The sequence below is a fragment of the Hemiscyllium ocellatum genome, chromosome 48 (genome assembly GCF_020745735.1).
Source record: "Hemiscyllium ocellatum isolate sHemOce1 chromosome 48, sHemOce1.pat.X.cur, whole genome shotgun sequence".
Classification (NCBI taxonomy): Eukaryota; Metazoa; Chordata; class Chondrichthyes; order Orectolobiformes; family Hemiscylliidae; genus Hemiscyllium; species Hemiscyllium ocellatum.
In genome coordinates this window covers 16771562-16792892 of record NC_083448.1, presented here as the reverse complement: position 1 = coordinate 16792892, position 21331 = coordinate 16771562, and the positions used below count along the sequence as shown (strand labels likewise).

Here is a 21331-nt window from a genome sequence, read left to right as displayed (position 1 = left end):
TTGAGCGATGTGTAGGCGAGGTTGGTTAGCCATGAGAAATGTAGGGTCTCAGGGATACGGTTGTGGGGGGGGGGGGCGGGGAGCGGATATAGATGGATCTGGATGGAATACTCTTCAGAGGATTGGTGCAGATTCGATGGGCCAAATGGCCTGCTTCCACACTGTAGGTATTCCATGATCCTTAAGGAGGATTTGCAGCCCTGAACGTTTCTCTCTCTGCTCCCTCTCGAGTCTCATTTCCTCCAGGATCTAGCCAACATCAATCACAATGTTGAAAATGTCAGCTGAGGACAGAGAGAGAGAGATGGAGACTTCTGTCCACATGGATTCAGGATCTGAATGTGTTGATCAAACACACAGCAGATGAGATGACCATCTACTCACTCTGCAGCAATACCCAACTTGGAGACTCTTTGCAAAGACCACCAGAGGCTTGGGGACAGGAGGAGGGCAGGAACATGAGTCCGGAGTTGGACTGCAGCAGTCGCAGGGTTGTTGTGAAACAGAGAGAGCAGGCTGGGCGCCTTGCCTTTGTGTGTGGCTGGCTTTCTATACTCGTCACAGTCGGCTGACGCAGGAACAAGGATGTGGGCTGGTAGGCATCTGTACAGGCTGAGTCGGGGACCAACCTTCTTCGAAGACAGCCGCCTGCAACACAGTGAACAGAACACAGTGCCATCCTTTCAGAAAAGGAAAATCATGTCGCTGAAACTACCACGCAACGTTTGGGACTTCAACCTGAAAGGAGATGGCAATCGAATAGGTAATGAGTGATCGCCCCTTCCCCCCACCTTCAGCCTGTTAATTTCCAACCTTTAACGTGCTTTACTGTCTGCATGAGTGTGAGCGTGTGTGGGGAGGGGTCTCAGAATCACGGCTGCTGGAGAAGGAAACGCATGACGTTTTGCAGTCTGTGTGTGTGTGTATGTGTGTGGGGGGCTCCCCCTCTGCATCTATAACCAGTTACTGTGGAAAGTGAGGGGCTACCGAGAGCTCTGAACTGGTCATTCAGGGGAGGTGAACAGGGAGAAAGGGTGCCTGTGACGGTGGGACTGATAGTGCTGGTATTCCCAGGCCAGTCCCCCGCCCACAGGACAGCCTTGGGGGAACTGGGTTGGAGAGGGCTGGAGGAACCTTGCTGTCTGTCTGTTAGGGTGAATGAACAGGATTCTCCATTGGGCTGACGCCCTGAGAGGTGGATGACAATACCTCAGAGAGTGAGCAAGTTCCAGTCTATGTAAGGCTATAAAGTGAACCGGAAAGAGAGAGAGAGAGAGAGAGAGAGATAGAGAGAGAGAGAGAGAGAGATAGAGAGAGGTTGCAGGCGTGGGCATGGAGACAATAACTAATGATCCAGATTGAAAGATGCATCGTTACTTGAACAACATTGGTTGCTTCAACATTTGATGTGGTCAGATGTGACCATGTCTCTCCAGCCTCCAGATCCAGGTGCTGGTGTTTGCCTGGTAGGGTTCTATTGGCTGGTGTTACACTGATGTTCACCTTGCCTTTATTCTCTCAGGGGGATTTGGCAAGTCCTGGCTCACTGGGCCATTACTCCAAGACAGTGAGAGGATTCTCTGTGTGTGGAGTCAGGCTGGGATTAGAAAGGCACTTCCTCTTTCTGTCAAAAAAACAAGGAGGAGATGAGAGTGACACAGATTTCTACCATCAATGATGGTGGCCATCATTCCTGCACGGTGTACAGGAAAGTTCACTTAATTCATTGCCACAGAAGGCTGTGCTCATTGAGTATATTTAAGACAGAGATGGATAGGTTCTTGGTTGTCAAGGGGATCAAGGGTTACAGGGAGAAAGCAGGAAAATGGGATTTGAGAAACTTATTAACCATGATTGAATGGCTGGGAAACCCGAGGGGCTGAATAGCCTATCTACTCCTATGTCTTATGGAATTCCACCAGCTTTCAGAGTGGGATTTGAACTCGCTTTCCTGAGTGCGTTAATCTAGGGCCTGTAAAATGGCCAGACCAGTGACATGACCTTAAATACCTCTGGCTGAGTAGATTGGACAGTGTAGACATCCCATTCTCCCAATATCCTGGTGTCGAACCCTCACCCTTCCCTTCCCTTCTCCCCTTGGTGCCATTGCTAGCCCAGTCTCCAGTTTCCCAGTGTAAAACACTGTCAGACCCAAGCCAAAGCCAAGCTGTTTGCTCACACTGGACTCTCCTCTATCCCTGTTCTCCTCAATCTTTCACTGTGCAGGAGGATTGGAGATGACCTCGTGACAATGACTGACAAACCCAGCCCTGCCTTGATGTTGCTTCTCAGTGGACAGGGATAATCTGAATGCCCTCTGTTGTTGCCAGAGAGTGCACTGACAGACCATTCGGCCCATCTGCTGGGGCTTGTGTGGGTGTTCCACGTGAGCCTGCCCCTAGCCCCATAATTGTCTCACCCTATCAACATATCCCATCCCTTCCTCACTCCCATCCACTCTCTGGTTATCTAACTTGATATGAAAGCAGCCCACTCCCTGGGATGTGAAAGTTCAGAGCCTCACCAGTGTCTGGGGGACATTCTCATGGGGACTAACCTACACTTCAGGTAGACACTGCTCTCCTACCATGGAAGCTTCATGTCTCTCCGTTGTTTCTGGTGTTGGGGATTTCGGTGAGACACCAGATTGGCAGGAATACAATCACTGCCGGACAGAGGAACTGGTCACAACACAAAGCTTGGAATGGGCCCAGTCAGTGATCCCTGATCCCATCTCGGAGCCTGTTCCCTGATCCCATCTCAGAGCCTGAGCTGTGATTTCCATCTTGGATCCCAGTCCGTGATCTCTGATCCCACATTGGAGCCCAGTCTGTGATCCCTGATCCTATCTTGGATCCCAGTCCATGATTCCTGACAGTGGGACCTCATTTCTCCCAGCACACAGAGAAAGCTGAATCCCTGTGATTTGTGAGACAGTGAGCCAGCACTGACAGGGTCTCCCGCCCAGCATCCTGTCCCAATCTCACTGCCCACCTTGACCACACGTAGCTGTTCCTGGATCCTGGCTTGATCCGTGCTTCAGTCCTGAGTGCACCCACCCATCTTGATGACTATGCTGATCCTGGCTCAGTCTCCCCGTCATGTTCAAGTGCCTGTATGCTTTCACCTACCCCTACCTCTGTGTCTCTGTCTCGAGAACATCTCACAGCACCCCCCTCTGCCCCAATAACTCTCCAAGTGCTGAGCTAGCTTGAGTTACTGCGCCAGGCTAACGGATAGACCTGATGGACAGGCAGGTGCTGGGATCCAGAGCTCAGCTAGTCCTTGTTCATATCCCCCTCCACACCTCTCCTTAACCAAGGCAATCACTACCTGCCCTCAAAAGACCCGCATTCCGTCTGGGTCACGTTAGATTGGATTCTGGATCCTGGGAGGTGCTTTGGGACATATGACTGCAAGATAAGGAATCATATCAATCACTTCAATCAGAGAAAGGGGAGCGGGTTGGAGGAAGACAACATTCCATGCCTGTTGGTGGGCAGACTGGGGATTCCAGAAGAGAGAACGTTTGGAATCTCATGATCCCCCCTCTTCCAGTTCTCGATGTTTGTAGAGTTAAGTTCACAAGAGGGATTGAAGGAACTGAGAACCCGTGGCCAAATCCAAGAGGACACAGCCAGCCTGGGAGCTAGAGGTTTCCTACAACAGCAGAGGGAGTCAGAAGCTTAGTGTTACAATAACCAGGACCAACCCCACCTGTCATGTCCTCACCTGCTCGGTGACCTGCTGGGAAAGGACAGAGCAGGATTCAATTCTGTCTCAATGCTCACAGCTGAGCTGGAGGAGGATAATGTCCAGCAATAACGTGTTTTACAGAGCTGCAAGCAAACAGCATGGGATTAGCTGGACTGAAGAGAACAATAACAACATTCGAAAGCCATTTGAACATGGAGGTAGCTCAGAGGGATATGGGCGCATGTGACCAGTTCCATTGCAGAAACCTGGTCAGCATGGAGGAGTCTGTTTTTATGCTGTATACCTCGATGACTCTTTTGGGTGAACAGCTACTGCAGGCATGATGGGTCATACAGTGTGTGTGTGTGTGTGTGTGTGTGTGTGTGTGTGTGTGTGTGTGTGTGTGTGTGTGTGTGTGTGTGTGTGTGTGTGTGTCCCAGGGTGACTCCCAGTCTGGAATTTAGGACACACGAGGGTGTGAGAGATTACATCTTCTCTCTCCCCAGACTGTGAGGACTGACAGTTCCTCATCCTTCTGATAATATCAAGCCCTGTGTCTGCAGGAGGCTGAAGGGACCAGATGGGAACATGCAGCCCCCCCCGAGCGTGTTCCCACCAAGTAGCCAGAACAGGATCCATTATCTCCCGAGTTCCCTCACTGAACCACAAAAGGGGGAAAATCAGCCAACCTCTCTCAATTCCAAATCTGACCTGTGACCCTGAAGGATGACTGATGATGGGCCTGAACATGTGAAACCCTGACAGGCAGTGTCAGCAAACTTCCAGCGTTCAATCCTCTGAAAGATTCACCCTCTCAGACACCTCCACTGTCAGAGGAGGGAGCTGTCCCTGGTATCCTGGTGCACGTTTATTACTCAGCTCATAACGCTCAGACAGATTCTCGGGACATTATCACTTCCTGACAATGACAGAGTTTGCAAAAGGAGGACTTCATTGAATTAGAATCCCTCTCCTGTGGAAATAGTTGCTCAAAGAGGAACCCACCCCCAACCTCTTTATTCCCCTGATTAATGCACCTCGTCTACATATCCCTGAACACTATCAGGCAATGTAGGCTGGCCAATGGGAGGAAACCAGAGCAAACCCACGCAGACACGGGGAGAATGTGCAAACTCCACACAGAGTCACCTGGGGCTGGACTTGAACCCAGGTCCCTGGTGCTGTGAGGCAGCAGTGCTAGCCACTGTGCTGTTCTAGACTGAGGCTGACAATAGTGATACCTGCCCTGCCAATGGACGATATCAATGTTGAACAACATTGGAAAGGACAGCAGTGTTGGAATCATGGGCAGGGTGTTGATGTTTGATGTATGTAGGAGTGAGGGGAGGGATGTGGTACACAATATCGTACTGTCTAGTCTACAGTATAACTAACACGCTGGCTGCAAAGCAGAGGAATTCACAGTTAGAAACTAGAGAGCCAGTCACCAATGTGATCATGCAGAGGATAGCTGCTGGGGAAGTGGGATTGTTATTTTCCCATTCCCATTGCTGTCTCCTCAGACCTGAACTCCTCAAGACTCTGTGTGAGTGAGTGTGTGCATCTGTGTGAGAATAAGTGAGTGTGTGTGAATGTGTGTCTGAGTAAGTGTGTGTGCACGTGTGAGAGAGAGGGAGAGAGAGAGAGAGAGAGAGCGAGAGTGTGAGTGAGTGAGTGAGTGAGTGAAGGTATATTGTGAGCTTGAATGTGAGACACAGAAAGAGAGGAGAAAGTGGTCATGAGAAAAATCAGATGTGTTCCTGAAAGTGATTGTGCACTCACACAGAGGCATCAGAAAGGGAGGCATGGGGGTGGACTGTGCATGTCAAAGCTTGTTTTCAGTGTCTGAAAGTTCAGCAAGAAGATTGCACCCGTTGTTTAGCTGAGTTCTGTTACAGGATGTGGCTTTGCTGATAACACTGCAGTGCTGGAGAGACTGTACCTCTTCAATGGGGAAACTAGCTCAACTTACTCAGCTCAGGCGAGAGAGCCTGTCCTCTCCCTCAGGCAGAGCGCACACTGACCCATCATCAAACTCAGCAATCTCAAACCAAAACCCCTAGTGCTGGGGAAACCTCGTCAGTCTGGCAACATGTGTGGAGAGATAGAGAGTGAATGTGTCCAGTCAGTCTTCTTCAGAGCCCAGGCCATTCTAACACTGGGGTGGGCAGACACAGGGAGAAGCGAGCTTTGGGAAGAGCCTCCTGTCTTCTTGACCCACAGATCTTTATTATCAAATCCTGCCGTTTCTCAGATACATGTGCAGGCACAGGCAGTGACAGGAAATGGCCCACTCAGAATGGAATCTGAACAAGGTCTTGACACGGGTTTCGCTGAGTTTTGCTGTGCAAGTGGACCCTCCTTGGGGTATCTAATTTTCCATTCCCTGGGTAGTGCTAACCCACTGGTATCTACTCCAAGTGCTTGCTCTTTGTGTGTCTGAGATCCAGCAGCCTGATGTCCTAAAGCATAGGATCAGGACCCTGTTACAACCTCCAAATCCACCCAGAACTTCGAAAACAAAAAGAAACATTGGACTCCTCGCTGACCAAGTTAAAGGAATTGCTCAACGAGGTTACAAGTCGGAAGACTTTTACTGTAACAAACAAATTAAAAGCAACATTGTCAAAACAATTCACAGCAGGCAACTGAGATTCAAAGCAAGAGTGAAGATATCCCTCATTAGTTACCAATTAGACAGATATCCTCATGATCACTGTCCTCTCCACAGGATTACAGAACCCACTCCAGATTTAGTCCTGGCTTTCGGTCGGTGATTCTCCCTGTTTCACTCAAAACCCACGACCAATGACTGTAAAAAACCAACATCCTCTGCTGAATCCTTTAGATTCCCACGGCTTCCTTCCTCTGGACTTTATTAACAAAACACATACTTTGGTGGAATGTGGGTTCATTAATAAGACCGCTGTTTGGTGCCCGTCCCTAATTGCCCTAGAACAGAGGGCAGGGAAGGGTCAACCACATTGGTGTGGGCCTGGAGTCACGTGTAGGGTAGAGGGAGCAGATGTCTTTCCTTGCAGACAGGACATGGGAGAATAGAGGGTGGACTGGGCAGTAGGTTTGGAGTCACTATGATGGAGATGTCTTTCATCTCCCAGGTGGCTAGGAACCGGATTAGGAATTGCACCAGTTGTGGTGCATGGTGGGCTGGAATTGAAATCCACAGCTCCAGGGCATTGGGCCTGGTTATCTGGATGATGTCTCCATGTTCATCCCTGCCCCACTCAGGTCTAAATCATGTTTTCCTGCCCCCATGTGATCGTCCTGCTGACTGCAGCAAAGTGAGTCTCCAATGATTGCTCACCGTCTTCCCCATCTGAAGGTGAGCATTGTCATGACACCTCGGAACGCCCTCTGTGGAGGTATGGGGGCTCTGGGAGAGTTGGAGGGGGGGAGTGATAGAGGGAGGTTTGGGGACTCTGAGAGACCTGGAAGGTGGAAGAGGGCTGTGTTTCTGCTCAGAACGATGAGTCAGTATCAGCTAGCGACTGAGCTAGGAGTGCGTGGACTGTGGGGTCAGGTTCTGCTGTTCAGGGTCTTGGTGAAATCAGGGTCACTTGACGCAAAGCCATCCAATTGGCCTTTGGCTGTGAAACATAGAGCTTGCATTTTGGCCAATGCAGATTTTGGGGAGGGGTGGGGGAGTAGTGCCCGGCTCCCATTTTTATCTCTCAGCCCCCCCCCCCAGGCCACAAGCCTCATTCCTGATGAAGGGCTCTGGCCTGAAACGTCAATTCTCCTGCTCCTCAGATGCTGCCTGACCTGCTGTGCTTTTTCAGCGGCACACTCTTCGACTCTGCTCCTGTGTTGACCATCTCTTGCTGGTCAGAATCCAAAAACATCAAGAGAAATTGCTGGAGAAACTCAGCAGGTCTTGGCAGCAACTGTGGAGAGCAAGAGAGACAGAGACTGTGTGAAAAAGAGAGAGAGAGAGAGAGAGACACACACACACACAAACTGCGTGTGGATAAAGAAAGGGTAAAGGTCAGCCAGGGGGGAATCAGTAGCTACCAACGGGGGCCATAGTGACCAACAATGGCAGCCTGTTTGAGAACAAAAACAAGGCTGTGTGTGTGTGTGCACACGTGCGTGTGCAAGAGAGAGAGGGAGGGAGAGAGCGAGAGTGTGTGTGTCTGTGTAGAGGGTGGTGGGGAGCAGTGGGGTGGGATAGTGGTTTGGGATAAGGACCTGGGAGACAGTGCCCAGGGCCTACAGAGAGAGACAAACACACAGAGCACTGTGTGCACTCCCAGCTGAGTCACACACACACACATATTGGTGATACTGTCACATACAACGTGCACTGCCAGAAATAACTCCTTCCCCTTCCCCCCGCTGGGTCGAGATATATCACAGGAAATCAGACGAACAGATGTGGGGGGGTGTCGGCAGGCTGGGGAGCTGAGGAGATAAAACTCAGGTCACATCATGCTTTGAAAAAAATTGACTTGTGTTCTCAAAGGCCTTTGCACAGACAGCAAAAAGTCCCAAAGCATTTCGAGTCAGAGAGGCCTACAGCACAACATCAGGCCCTTCAGCCCATTGAGTTTGTCCTGGTCCAGAAACAAGCATCTTGCTGCTCTAACCCCATTTCCCAGCACTTGGCCCATAACAAGTGTACACCTCAACTTTCTCGATGTGCTGGAGGTTTCTGCCTCTCCCTCTCTCACAGGCAGTGAGTTCCACCACTCTCTGGGTGAGATATGTCTCTCTCACATCCGCTCGAAACCTCCTGCCCCTTAGCTTCAGTCTCTGGCCCCTGGTTGTTCATCAAGAGGGAATTATTCCTTCCTCTCTCTACTATCTATCGCCCTCAGCATGTCATCCATCTCCATCATGTGCGTATTCTGTGTTCCCATCTCCCTCAGACAGACATCCCACTCTTCGAGAGTAAAACAGGCCCAGTCTTTAGGGCAGCACGGTTGCTCAGTAGTTAGTATTGCTGCCTCACAGCGCCAGGGACCTAGGTTCAATTCCACCCTGAGGCAACTGTCTGTGTGGGAGGTTGCACATCCTCCCTGTGTTCGTGTGGGTTTCTTCTGGGTGCTCTGGTTTCCTCCCACAGTGCAAAGGTGTGCAGGTTTTAGTGGATTAGCCATGGGAAATACAGGGTTACGGGGATAGGGTGGGATGCTGTCTGGAGGATCAGTGTGGCCTGCTTCCACACTGGGGCAGCCCTGAGGTATATGCTGGGGAGTACAGGCTGTGGGGAAGGGGAACTGGGTTTCTCAGCCTCTCAGTCAGTGCATTCTGCTGCCTGAATCTGCTGAGAGCTTCCTGCATTACTTCCTGTTTTCCTCACAGCTCTCCTGCCCTTGCATTGATGTACTCATGTCACCTCGGGTCATATTCAGGCTGCTGTGGGGCGGGGAGTGGAGGGCTGACCTCATCCTCTGAGCCAACACTGCCCTTCAATGACAGTGCTGCACTCCCACGGTGTGGCCCTGGGGATGTCAGGCAAGGTCAAACCCTGCAACCCTCAAGGAAGGGGGGGGTGGTGGGGAGACATGAGTGTGTGTGTGTGTGTGTGTGTGTGTGTGTGTGTGTCAGTCAGTCAGAGTGAGAGCTCCCAATGTCTCCTTCACTTCCAAACACACAACTCTGCTTCATGAGAGGTTCAGGCCAGATCTTGGTGGGGAGGCTGTTTCCCCTTGAGGGAGAGCCTGGGACCAGAGGGTGTCATCTCAGAGAAAGGGAGAGATGAGGAGGAGTTTCTTCTGTCTGAGGGGAGTGAGGCTGTGGGATTCTTTCCCGCAGAGGGATGGCGAGGCTGGGAGGGGTCTATTCAAGGCCATGACAGTGAGGGGGAAGGAAGGGCTGTGAGGAACAGGCAGGAAAGGGGAGTTCCGGAAGATCAGATTAGCCCCAATCTCAGTGAATGGCGGAGTGGACTCGATGGGCTGAATGGCTTCCTGCTGTTCTCATGTCTTATGGACAAAAAGAGCAGATGGAGTTCACTCCTCGCTCTAAACCTGCCTTGGCCTATCCCCTCAGTTGATCTTATCAGTCCCTTTCCCTGTCTCGGTGGTGACTGAGAAAACAAAGGACGCAATTCATCCTCAAGGGGAAATCTTCAACCGATGGTCAGTTTCGACAGGGCTGTGTGGGTGGGAGAGCAGGGTGTTCCTGACTCTGAAGGGAACTCAGAGATTGCAGAATAACTTTGCTGGGTGTTACTACTGAATAGACCCAACTCCAATCGAAAACAGGACAAGGGGGTCAAGAGAGAGTGCTGCTGTTTGGAAGGCACACTTGACAGCTCTGTCAGCTCAAGAGAATAGAAAGCAAGCAGCTGTTCATGGAGATGACTGTGCTCTCAGTACGGAGGGGAATCATTCCCAGTACAGAGGGGATGGAACCCAGTCGGGAGGGGATCATTCCCAGTACGGAGGGGATGGAACCCAGTACAGAGGGGATCATTCCCAGTACAGAAGGGATCAAACCCAGTACGGAGGGGATGGAACCCAGTACAGAGGGGATCTATCCCTGTACGGTGGGGATCATTCCCTGTATGGTGGGGATCTATCCCTTGACAGAGGAAAATCAATCCCAGTGTGGAGCAGATGTCGGAAATGTGATCCCAGTATGTCTGAGCACTTAAGGATAGTCATGTCAAACTTCTCAGCTTTATGATCTTCTTTTTCGACTTTGTAAGAAAGGTTGTGTAGCTGGGGTGGTGCTAGGAATGGGGACATTGTCGAGTTTTCACTGTACTCCTGTACTTGAGTAGGTGAGAGATTGTAGAACCCCCCTCCTGGAAGCTGGGGATGAGTCATTGAAAGTTATGTTTTGTGATCTGTGTTTGTTTGCGAACTGTTACTAGGTCGATCAAAGAGTGTGATGCCAGGTGAACACTGTGCTGTGTCACACAGATCATCATCACCCAACACATTGGAGCGTCCCGTCAAGTCAGGCTGGTTGAAGAAACGGAGGTCACTTGTGAAACAATGGCACCAACGCTGGTTTGTCCTTCGGGGTGTCTATCTGTGTTACCACAAAGAGGAGGAAGACGGAAAACCACAGGTACATCTAACCGGGAGCAGTTAGTCACTGTGCTGCTCCTCACCAGAGAACTGTCCGCTTTTTGGCAGCAGTATCATCACAAGAAACTGAAACAGGAATAGTTGGAAATACTCAGGAGGTCAGGCAACTGTTATCGACCAGACCAAACCCCCCCTCCAAATACATTCAGGGGATAGCCTTGACCCAAACCTGTCCTTATTTTAAAGGACAGTGCCTTTAAGGCAGTGCATCCCAGATGCAATTTGATTGGTCAAACTACCAGGTTTGAAGCAAAGTACATTGCTTCAATGTACTTCATTTGTACCCCATCAAATATATACCAAAGAGAAAAAAAAACCTTAGAATCAATTACCTCTGCTGGGAAACGTAACAGTAACTGTTCCAATATAGTCCCATCCTATAAACACACCCTTGGCAAGGGCAAATTCAGTAAAATAGATTGTCTCACGTGTGATTTTCCAGTCCATGAGGAAAGAACATCAAGAGAAAACTGAGAGGAGAGAGAGAGAGCAAGAGCGAGATGTTCTAAAGTTTCCAAACCTCAGCTTCAGGACCCCACAGGCACCTGCAACTGCAAAACTGAAACTAAAACCTTTGTTCTGAGGGAGCTTGACTCCACCCTGTCAGGCTGCTTCTATTGTTCCAACTTTTAAAAAAAATTACCCAAGGCCTCACAAGTTGCTTCTGTTATTGGAATCAAATGGACAGCTAGGTCTTAAGACAGTGGGCGGCACGGTGGCACAGTGGTTAGCACTGCTGCCTCACAGCGCCTGAGACCCGGGTTCAATTCCCACCTCAGGCGACTGACTGTGTGGAGTTTGCACGTTCTCCCCGTGTCTGCGTGGGTTTCCTCCGGGTGCTCCGGTTTCCTCCCACAGTCCAAAGATGTGCGGGTCAGGTGAATTGGCCATGCTAAATTGCCCGTGTTAGGTAAGGGGTAAATGTAGGGGTATGGGTGGGTTGCGCTTCGGCGAGTCGGTGTGGACTTGTTGGGCCGAAGGGCCTGTTTCCACACTGTAAGTAATCTAATCTAAAAAAAACCTCTCTTTTAAAACAAACAGGAAAAATTACACCTTTTAAAGCCATAATATTCTCACTCAGCATGTGCGAGTTAACGCTTTCAGTCAGTAGATTCTCCATCAGATATGATAGCGGTGAGGAAAACGTTGGTACTTGAGCAAAAGGTGAGGTTGGGGGAGAAGGGAGTGTTGCGTGGATACGTGGAGGTGGAGCTCAGAATGAGAGATGTGAAAAGGGGAGGGAAATGAGGGAATTATTGACGGTAACTCAGGACAGAAGAGAGGCTGACTAAGTGATGATGGGAGCTCAGAATTACAGAGAATGGGTACTCTGTTCTGAAAGGAACCCATTACATGTTCTCCTTGGTCCTGAGAGAAGGTGCCAATGGGTTAGCTGAACGCAATGCAACGCATATCATAACAAGACTGGGTTTGGGGATGTGTAAGATCAGTATAGAAAGATTCAATCAAGTTCTCCAGTTACTGAACTCAATGTCTTAAATTCGATAGAAGGCTGCAGGGACCCCACGTGGAAAAGGAGATGCTGTCCTACATCACTGGAGCACTGTAGCAAGCCTGAGACAGAGATGTTGGTCAGGCATCATGGGTGCTGTGTGGACAGAATGGAACTGCTCTGTGGAATGGTTGCTCAGTGGGGATTTTGTCTTCCCTGTGTGGAGAGGAGACCACATTGTGAGCAGCGAGTACAGGAGGTAATTCTGCTGCCTTGGATCAGGAGGAGGGAGAGGGTCACAGCCGTGGTGGATGTACTGGCAGGGTTACTGACAGTGCTGGCCTGACCAAGGGCCTTCACTCAGTTCATTTCCAGTCTGTGCGTGACTGCACCACAGCTGAACGGAGTCCATACTATGAGAATCAGCATCAAATAGCAGTCACTGCCTGGTGCCTTTGGAACAGGAGGTCCATGGGCAGATGGGCAGAGTCTGACAGATTGTGTAAGAGGCTGAATTTGGAACATGGTTGTGTTATTTAGCTGAACTGCACTGTCTGTCCCCAGCCGAGAGAGAGAGAGAGAGGGGAGAACGAGACACAGTCCACACTTTTCAAGGGAAGGGGAATGGAGGCAAATTAAATATCATCATGAACTCTCACAGCTCTGGGGCAAGGCACAGCTCAGTTCCTCTTGGGAGGTCACCTCAGCCACAGTCAAAGTGATGCACACAACAGGAGCAGGCCATTCAGCCCTCAGAGTCTGTCCTGTCATTCACTGTGATCATGGCTGATCATCCACACAGGCTCCTGCTCCCGACTCCCCATCCCGTTTCAGCCCTTTTCTTCCGAGGAATTACATTGGACCCTTTCTGGAAGTACTCTGGCATCAACCACTCTCTGTACCAGAGAATCCCACAGGCTCCCCACCCTCTGGGTGACGCCATTTCCCCTCAGCTCAGTCCCACCCTGTACCCTGAGACTGTGAGCCCTGGGTCTGGACCTCCAGGTTAATCAGCAACATAACTCCGAGTTTATGCTGGTGACTCATCGTCAAATTTATAGGTTTCTGCCAAAGGCTACCTGATTCTTCCAAACCCCAGTGCAGATTGTCTGAGGGATCAATGTGGGGGAGACCATCACTGCATTCCCATCATGACTGGAATAGCCTTCCTCAGGTAAGGAGACTGAATATAATCCTCCCAGCTCTCCATTCTCAATGTGACAGAGGAGAAGGGCTGCAGGTGGAAGCTAAGGGTAAGGGTCAGACTACTCAGCAATTTCCCTGGTCACATCTCCCCAGAGTAGAATTGGAAAAATGATCCCTTGCTGTTCACCAAGGTCATGTCAGGCTGCAGACCCAGTGGGATCTGGGTGATCTGTAAGCTTTCCCCAGGGTCAGTGTCATTGAGTGGGTGGGGAAGTGTTGTACATCTGTCTATCGCCTTGGCACTGCTTTGGTCTTTTGTTAATCAATCAGAGGGATATTGTGACTGCAGGCTCTTGTTATTTATACCCAGGGATTGGGTGATGCAGTCACTAAATCGGTGTCTTTTCCAGGGCTACATTGTGCTCCAGGACTGCAAGGTGAATGAACTCCCAGCTAACCCTGATGATCCAGGAAAATTCCTCTTCGAAATCACTCCAGGTATTGTCTCTCTCTGTCAGAAACCCCTGTGTACGTATTTCCCCCCACCCTGCCAATTCACTCTCCCAGCTGGGAGCTATGGCCATCTTGGAGGAACATCCCTGGGCAGGGACAGGAAGGTGAGATGAGGGGGGAGGCAGGCAGGTCTGAGCATTCCCCCATTGTGGCCCATTGTTTGGACATGGAGCAGATCCGCAAGGGGGTCTCTTCACAAGCTATCAGCCCCCACCCAATCCTGGTCAGTGATAGATGGGTTCAGCATCAGTCCCAAGGAGGCCTTGCCCCTCTCAGTGCTATCTGGTAGCCCTCATTGTCACTGCCTCTTCATCATGTAATGACACCCTGACCTAGCTAGCCACAGCCACATGATCTTACAGGGAACGGGATAAGATATTGTGAAGCAGTATGCGGGTAAGGTGAGGATTGAGCATGGCTAAATCAACCGTTTGGTTCATTTAATTACCCGCTCATCATTTGTTGTGCCGAGTGAAAATTTATTTTATTAACACCCAGTTTACCCTCCACCCTTACTCAATGACTAAAATACAATAACTTTATTACTAAAATAATAAACACTTAAGATTAAACTAAATTATTTCTAAAACCTATTTAAAATTCTAAACTTAAAAATTAAATAAAAATTTAATTACATTTGAAATGATTTTTATTTATGTCCAACAGAGGATCTATAAAAGTCCTAAGAGTCCATAAAAGTTATTGAGCCCTCCACTATCACCTGATGAAGGAGCGTCGCTCCGAAAGCTAATGTGCTTCCAATTAAACCTGTTGGACTATAACCTGGTGTTGTGTGATTTTTTAAACTTTGTACACCCCAGTCCAACACCAGCATCTCCAAATCATAAAAATTCTCAACAGTTCAAGGGTCAAAGACAACTCTAGGTTTGCAATGGTCTGTGCAAATGTTTTACACTTCTCAGCCCCGAGTGCTTTCATTAATTCATTGTTTTTCTCATACCATTTCCCCCAGGCTCCCATCACAAAACCATAAAAGGATACTATCGATCCCTTGGTAAAAGTTACGATTTCTTCCTCCAGATGTTTATATTTAGTAATCTTCTCTTCCCATGCCTGTTTGAGTGAGTTTATTTCGGTATCCAATTTAATTGTCACATCTACCACAATTACTTGCTGTACCTTTTCAAAAATCAAATCCAGAATCCATAGTTTTCCTTCTTTGTCTTTTATCTGCGGCTGTATATATGTTGTCCATCCCTTCGCTTTGACATATTTCGTTATTTCCTCTGCCATCCTGTAATGTCTTTTAATCCTCATATTTTTAACAAAAAGCCACCAGCCTGAAATATGTGCCATAGTTTCTGTTGATTCGTTACATCTCCTGCCATTTTTAATATTAAAGGGCCTTCCGTAGTTCAATGACGCTCTGGTTGGGAATAAAATTGAGTTGATTACTTTTGATGTCTTCATATATTGGACTTCTTGTAACCAATTATTGGAAATCCAGTCGTTTTTAAAGTAATGCCATCCATTTTTGCATTTCAATATCTCTTCAGTTGTTAGAATGCTTACTGTTGTATTCCTCAAGGAGAAGGTGAGGTCTGCAGATGCTGGAGATCAGAACTGAAAAGGTGTTGCTGGAAAAGAGAAGCAGGTCAGGCAGCATCCAAAGAACAGGAGAGTCGACGTTTCGGGCATGAGCCCTTCTTCAGGCCCTCACCTTATCACCCTCACCTTGACCTCCTTCCACCTATCACATTCCCAACGCCCCTCCCCCAAGTCCCTCCTCCCTACCTTTTATCTTAGCCTGCTTGGCACACCCTCCTCATTCCTGAAGAAGGGCTTATGCCTGAAACGTCGATTCTCCTGTTCCTTGGACGCTGCCTGACCTGCTGCTCTTTTCCAGCAACACATTTTCAGCTGATGTATTCCTCAAGCCCATTGTTCATACTTTCATTATTCTCTATTTCATCCAATTTGCTCATTAATTTGTGGATTCCAGATTTCTCTTCAATTATTTAGTTTCCTTAATTTTTGCATTTTAGATATGATACTAGTTCCCTCGAAAGAAAATGAGGCATGTAAAATTTCATCCGAGGAATTGTACAACATCTCGAATTTTCTTAAAATAGCAATTGGAATAAAGAGAGATAATTTAGTTAGCCCTAACCCACCATCACGGTTTTTAGTATATAATAATCCATCTGTGATGGATTGTGGCAGATGTAATATTTCCTTAACTGTGTTTTTAATTAAAATGTCTAATTTATTGAAATAATTTTGGGATGCTTCGGATAAAATAAGGTAATAATATAAGCTGGGGATAAAATACGACTTTACAATTTCAAATTTCTGTACTGGTTTTAAAAAGGCTTTCTTAAGATTGTTTACCCAATCCCTAAATTGCAACTCCGAATGGGATTGGCTAATCCCAATCCATGGGTCAATTTTAGCCCCCAAATATTTATCAATTTTACCCGGCTCTATAAACTGTATTAGTCCATCGTTAAGTTTCCAGTTAGGCCTATTATTATAAATAAACGTTTTGTTCTTATAGACAAAATAAAATCCTTTTGTCTTTTTGACATTCACCTCCAAACCAGTGTTCCTACAAAATCTTTCTAAGAGTTTGAAATGATAAGCCATCCCTTCATATGACTGACTAACCAATGCGATATCGTCTGTAAATGTCAGGGAGGCAGAGTGGTGACTTGAACCATCTGGACCGAAAAAGAATCCCTTTTTACTCTCGTCTATCATACTAATTAGAGGGTCCATTATAATATTAAAAAGTATGGTAATAGTGAGTCACCCTGTTTAACCCCTTGTAAAATTTTTATTGGATTAGTTTTACAATTAAAACCCTCAACCACTGTTGAATTATAAATTTATAATTAATTTAATAACTTTGGGAGGGGGCTGTACTCTCTTTCGGGCACTAATTATTAATTTATGTCCCACTGTATCAAAAGCTTTCGCCAGATCAACAAAAAATATCACGAAATCATTTTTGTTTCTCTTGGCCCCATGAATGATATTTTCGAGGATCTTAATAATCTCCTTGCAGCCTGATATCCCAGTGAGAAACCCCTTTTGTCATTTACTTAGTTCTATTGCCTTACTCAATCTCTGAGCCATTATTGTAGTGAAGAGTCTGAATAAAATTGGCCCTACTGTGATAGGTCACCAATTGTTAATATCCTTTAGTCCTCCTTCATCATTAACCTTAGGGATTCATATAGTCCTCCTAACTTTCATTATTTCTGGGATCTTAGCCATTTTAAGCCAAATAGAAAATACTCTGGGTATAATATTGTTATCTTTATTAAATATTCCAACAATACCCCCGAGTGACATCTGATCTGACCCTGCTGCAGTTTTCATGTCCATCGCCTTAATGACCTGATTGATGTCTTTCACCGAGACGGGACCGATCAGCATATCACCCAGGGTACCGTCCCCATTACCCCTCCTCAATTATTTTTATCATTGGGAGTTGATAATCTTTCGTCAAAGTATTGTTCCAATTGTTCTTTGCTCAGGGGGAAACACATTTATTTGGGGCTCCCATTAGCATCCTTGCTCAATATTGCCTCTTAGTTTTATATAACATCTGAGTTTGTTTAAACATCCATTTCTTCTTACTGTATCTTTTCTTGGCATTATTGGGTACTGTCTTAGCTTTCTGCCTATTACTATCCAAGCCACCATTTCATTTATTTCTTTTTACCTCCCTTTTTATTCTCCTTTCTAATATCTAACTTCTTAATTATCTCTTCCATAACAATATCACCTCCACTCATTGTTACCTGTTTACTCTTATTAATCTTGTCCTCAATAATGTCCAATAATAAATTTATGAGTTATTACTTAATTCTACCTTCCCTATATCCTCACCTCTTCCTTGATATTTATCTACTCCCGTTCCTATCCCTTCAATATCTTTATCTATATCCCCCTCACCAAAATCCTTATCTTTGTTCATCTCTTTATCATTATTGAGGCCCACTTCCTGATTACCATTCTTGCCCTGTCTGATGCTGAGACCAGGGCTCCCAGCTTTGAAGTTCCTTCCCTGACCCTCTTCCATCTCTCCCGCTCTGCTCTCAGGCCTGACTGAAATCTGAAACTGAAGCACGGCAGACCCAGGTCCTGGGTGTGCCTCAATGGTTTCACAAAGGCTGGAGTGGCCACCTTATACAACTTTATAAAATAATGGAGTTCACATCAAGTTCATGGTGGGTGTCTTTTCCCTCGGGTGGGGGATTTCAAGACTAGGCGACATGTTTTTGATGAAAACAAGCAGACATAAGAAAGATGTGAGGGGCAACTTTTTTTTTTAACACTGAGGGTGGCTCATGTGTGGAAAGAACTTCCAGGGGAAGTGGTGGATGTGAGTCCAGTTACAGTGTTTAAAAGATAATGACATGAGCAGGAAAGGTTTCAGAAGGATCTGGGCCAGGAGCAGGCAGTTGGGATTAGTTTATTTTCGGATTATGGTCAGCATGGACTGGTTGGGCCGAAGGGTCTGTTTCCTTGCTGCATGACTCTATCAAAACAAGGCCAGTAGCTTCATGCTGAAAAAGGATAGGGCAGAGTCACACAGTGCTGTCGGGGATAGCCAGTCACAGAGAGAGACTAATCTCACCAAAGACTCTACTACTCATGGTCTCGAGCAGGACAGAGCTGGATAGATCTCAGACTCTAGCCACAGCATCCTGCAATCGTTCCTGCTCTCCCTTACTCTCCTCACCTGAAGGTGAGACAGTGTTAGCTCCATGTGCTCCTTTTCAGTCGCTCAGTGGCTTGCTGTCGTTTAGTGGGCAGGCAGTTAGGCCTGACTCACAGAGACACACCCTGGGCCGAGGGGGAAAGGAAGGTCAATTCATTTCCAAACCTTGGAGGCTGGTTGCAGAGGTAGGACACACACACGCACACACAGATGCAGGCATCCTGTCTGAGACTCCCTCTGACACAGGCTAACAAGTCACAAAGCAGACTCCGAAACTGCACAGGATGTGGTCTCCGTGTGAATTGTTGGCAGCTTCCTGCTTCACAGAGTGTGGCCCTGTGGGAGGGGGTAAGAAGGGGAACAGCTTGGTGTGTACCACCAGCCCTCGGTGATAAGCCAACAGGAAAGGTATACCTCACTCACAGCAAGGTTCCTTTCTCCAAGTCCCAGAGTTTGCAACAGGAGAGCTCCTCAACACCCCACCCACAGCCTCAACCTAAAGCAGATCCCTATGCGTGTGCCTGAAATTCAGAGGGAGCACTTTCACTCCAGTGGAAGGTGAGAAGGCTCAGGGCCTTTCCTTGAGGTGGGTGGCTATGCCCTCTGAGTGGGCAAGCTGCAGAGCAAGGGTGGGCAGGAGACAGGGGCATTTACTCAGAACCCCAGGGAGTCTGATGGAGACTACCACCTTCTTAAATGGGTGCTGTGTGTGTGTGTGTGTGAGAGATAGAGTGAGGGGGCTGTGAGTACACTCACAGCTCTGGGAGACCACATGATGTGCTGTGGCATCCTCACTGCCTGCAGGTAGTCCTTCCTACTCTCACTGTACGGGGGGTTGGGGGAGCTCCTCTCAGGGAGAACCTCCCTCAGTATCAATCCATGCTGAATGCACACAGACAGGGACAGGCCACGCTGTCCAGTTTACCAGTACCATCACCAACTCTGCTGTTCCTCCACATCAATTCCACTTGACCCAACCATTCTCCATTATCTCCTGGTGTTAGTATCTCTGTCCTGAACATACACAATCACTGCGGAGAGCTGGCAAATGGACAAAAAGGACTTTGTCTCAAATTGTCTTTTTTTTAAAAACATTGGTTTCTCAAGCAAGGACTGGTATTAGGGTCATAGAGATGTACAGCAGGGAAACAGACCCTTCGGTCCAATCTGTCCATGCCGACCAGATATCCCAACCCAATCTAGTCCCACCTGCCAGCACTCGGCCCATATCCCTCCAAACCCTTCCTATTCATATCCCCATGCCTTTTAAATGCTGTAATTGTACCAGCCTCCACCACATCCTCAGAACTTCTCTCTGCTATGTTCTAATTGATTGGGGTGATTTTGTACTTTTGATTGTCTGGAGTGCTGCACTTGTTATTTCTTCATTTTCCGAACTGATTTTTCTCCTCAGAGTTTGTACTCATGCATGTGTACCTTTGCATCGAAGTTGTGAGGGAGACAGTGGAGGAGATTGCAGAGGCATTGGCGATGATGCTTCAGGAATCAATGGAGTCAGGAAGGGTCTCAGCAGAGTGGAAAATGGCCAATTTAAGGCCCCTGTTTAAGAAGGGAGGGAAGCAGAAGATGGAAATTTATAGGCCAGTTAGCCTGACCTTGGTCATTGGGAAGATTTATTTAGGATGAGATTGTGGATTATTTGGAAATGCACAGTATAATCGGACTGAGTCAACACAGCCTCATCATCGGGAGGTCATGGCACACAGATCTATTTGAATTCTTTGAGGAGGTCAGGAGCAAGTTAGACAAAGGAGAGCCAGTGGGTGTGATCAACTTGCATTTCCAGAAGGCCTTGGACAAGGTGCTGAACAAGATCAGAGCCCACGGTGTTAGGGACAAGGTACTGGCGTGGATAGAGGATTGGCTGACTGGCAGAAGGCAGAGAGTGGGGAGAAAGGGGTCTTTCTCAGGAATGGCAGCCGGTGACTAGTGGAGTTCCACAGGGGGTCAGTGTTGGGACCACAGCTATTCACGTTATACATCAACGATCGGGACAAAGGAGCTGAGAGCATTGATACTGAGTTTGCAGATGACACAAAGACGGGTAGAGGGACAGGGTAGTGTTAGGGAAACAGGGAGGCTGTGGAAGGATTTGAACAGGCTCAGAGAGTGCACAGAGATGTGTCAGATGGAATATAATGTGGGAAAGTGTGAGGTTATTCAGTTTGGTTGGAAGGATAGAGGCATAGACTCTTTTCAAACTGGGGAAAGGCTTCGTAAATCTGAAACACAAAGGGATTGAGGATTGCCTTAACGTTAACTTACAGGGTCAGTGGGCAGTTGGGAAATAAATGCAATGTTAGCATTCATTTCAACTGGGCTGGAATACAAGAGCAGGGATTTACTGTATAAGGCTCTGGGCAGACCACATTTGGAATATTGTGAACAGTTTTGGGTCCCATATCGAAGGGAATATTGGCATTGGAGGGGATCCAGTGGAGGGTCACAAGAATAATCCCCAGGATAAAGGGCGTGTCATGTGAGGAGAGGGTGAGGACTCTGGGTTTGTAATCGATGGAGTTTAGACAGATGAGGGGGAATGTGATGGAAACTGACAGGATACTGAGAGGTCTGGATAGGGTGGACATGGAGAAGATGTTTTCACCAGTGGGAGAGACTGGGACCCAATGGCACAGCCTCAGAGTGAAGGGACCACCCTCGAGAACTGAGACAAGGGGGAATTTCTTCAGCCAGAGGGTGGGGGATCTGTGAAACTCTGGAGGCCAAGTCACTGAGTGTATTTAA

General features: G+C 47.8%; 1 protein-coding gene across 1 annotated transcript in view; it reads left to right on the top strand.

Annotated features, from left to right (window-relative positions):
• Nucleotides 1–590: 590 nt before the first annotated feature.
• Nucleotides 591–21331, top strand: part of LOC132836822 (rho GTPase-activating protein 25-like) — a 37717-nt gene continuing 16976 nt past the window's right edge. The window contains exons 1-3 of the mRNA XM_060856292.1: nt 591–763; nt 10541–10740; nt 13770–13857. Coding sequence (XP_060712275.1) covers nt 700–763; nt 10541–10740; nt 13770–13857 — 352 coding nt within the window. The 5' untranslated portion in view covers nt 591–699. The remainder of the gene's footprint in view (nt 764–10540; nt 10741–13769; nt 13858–21331) is intronic.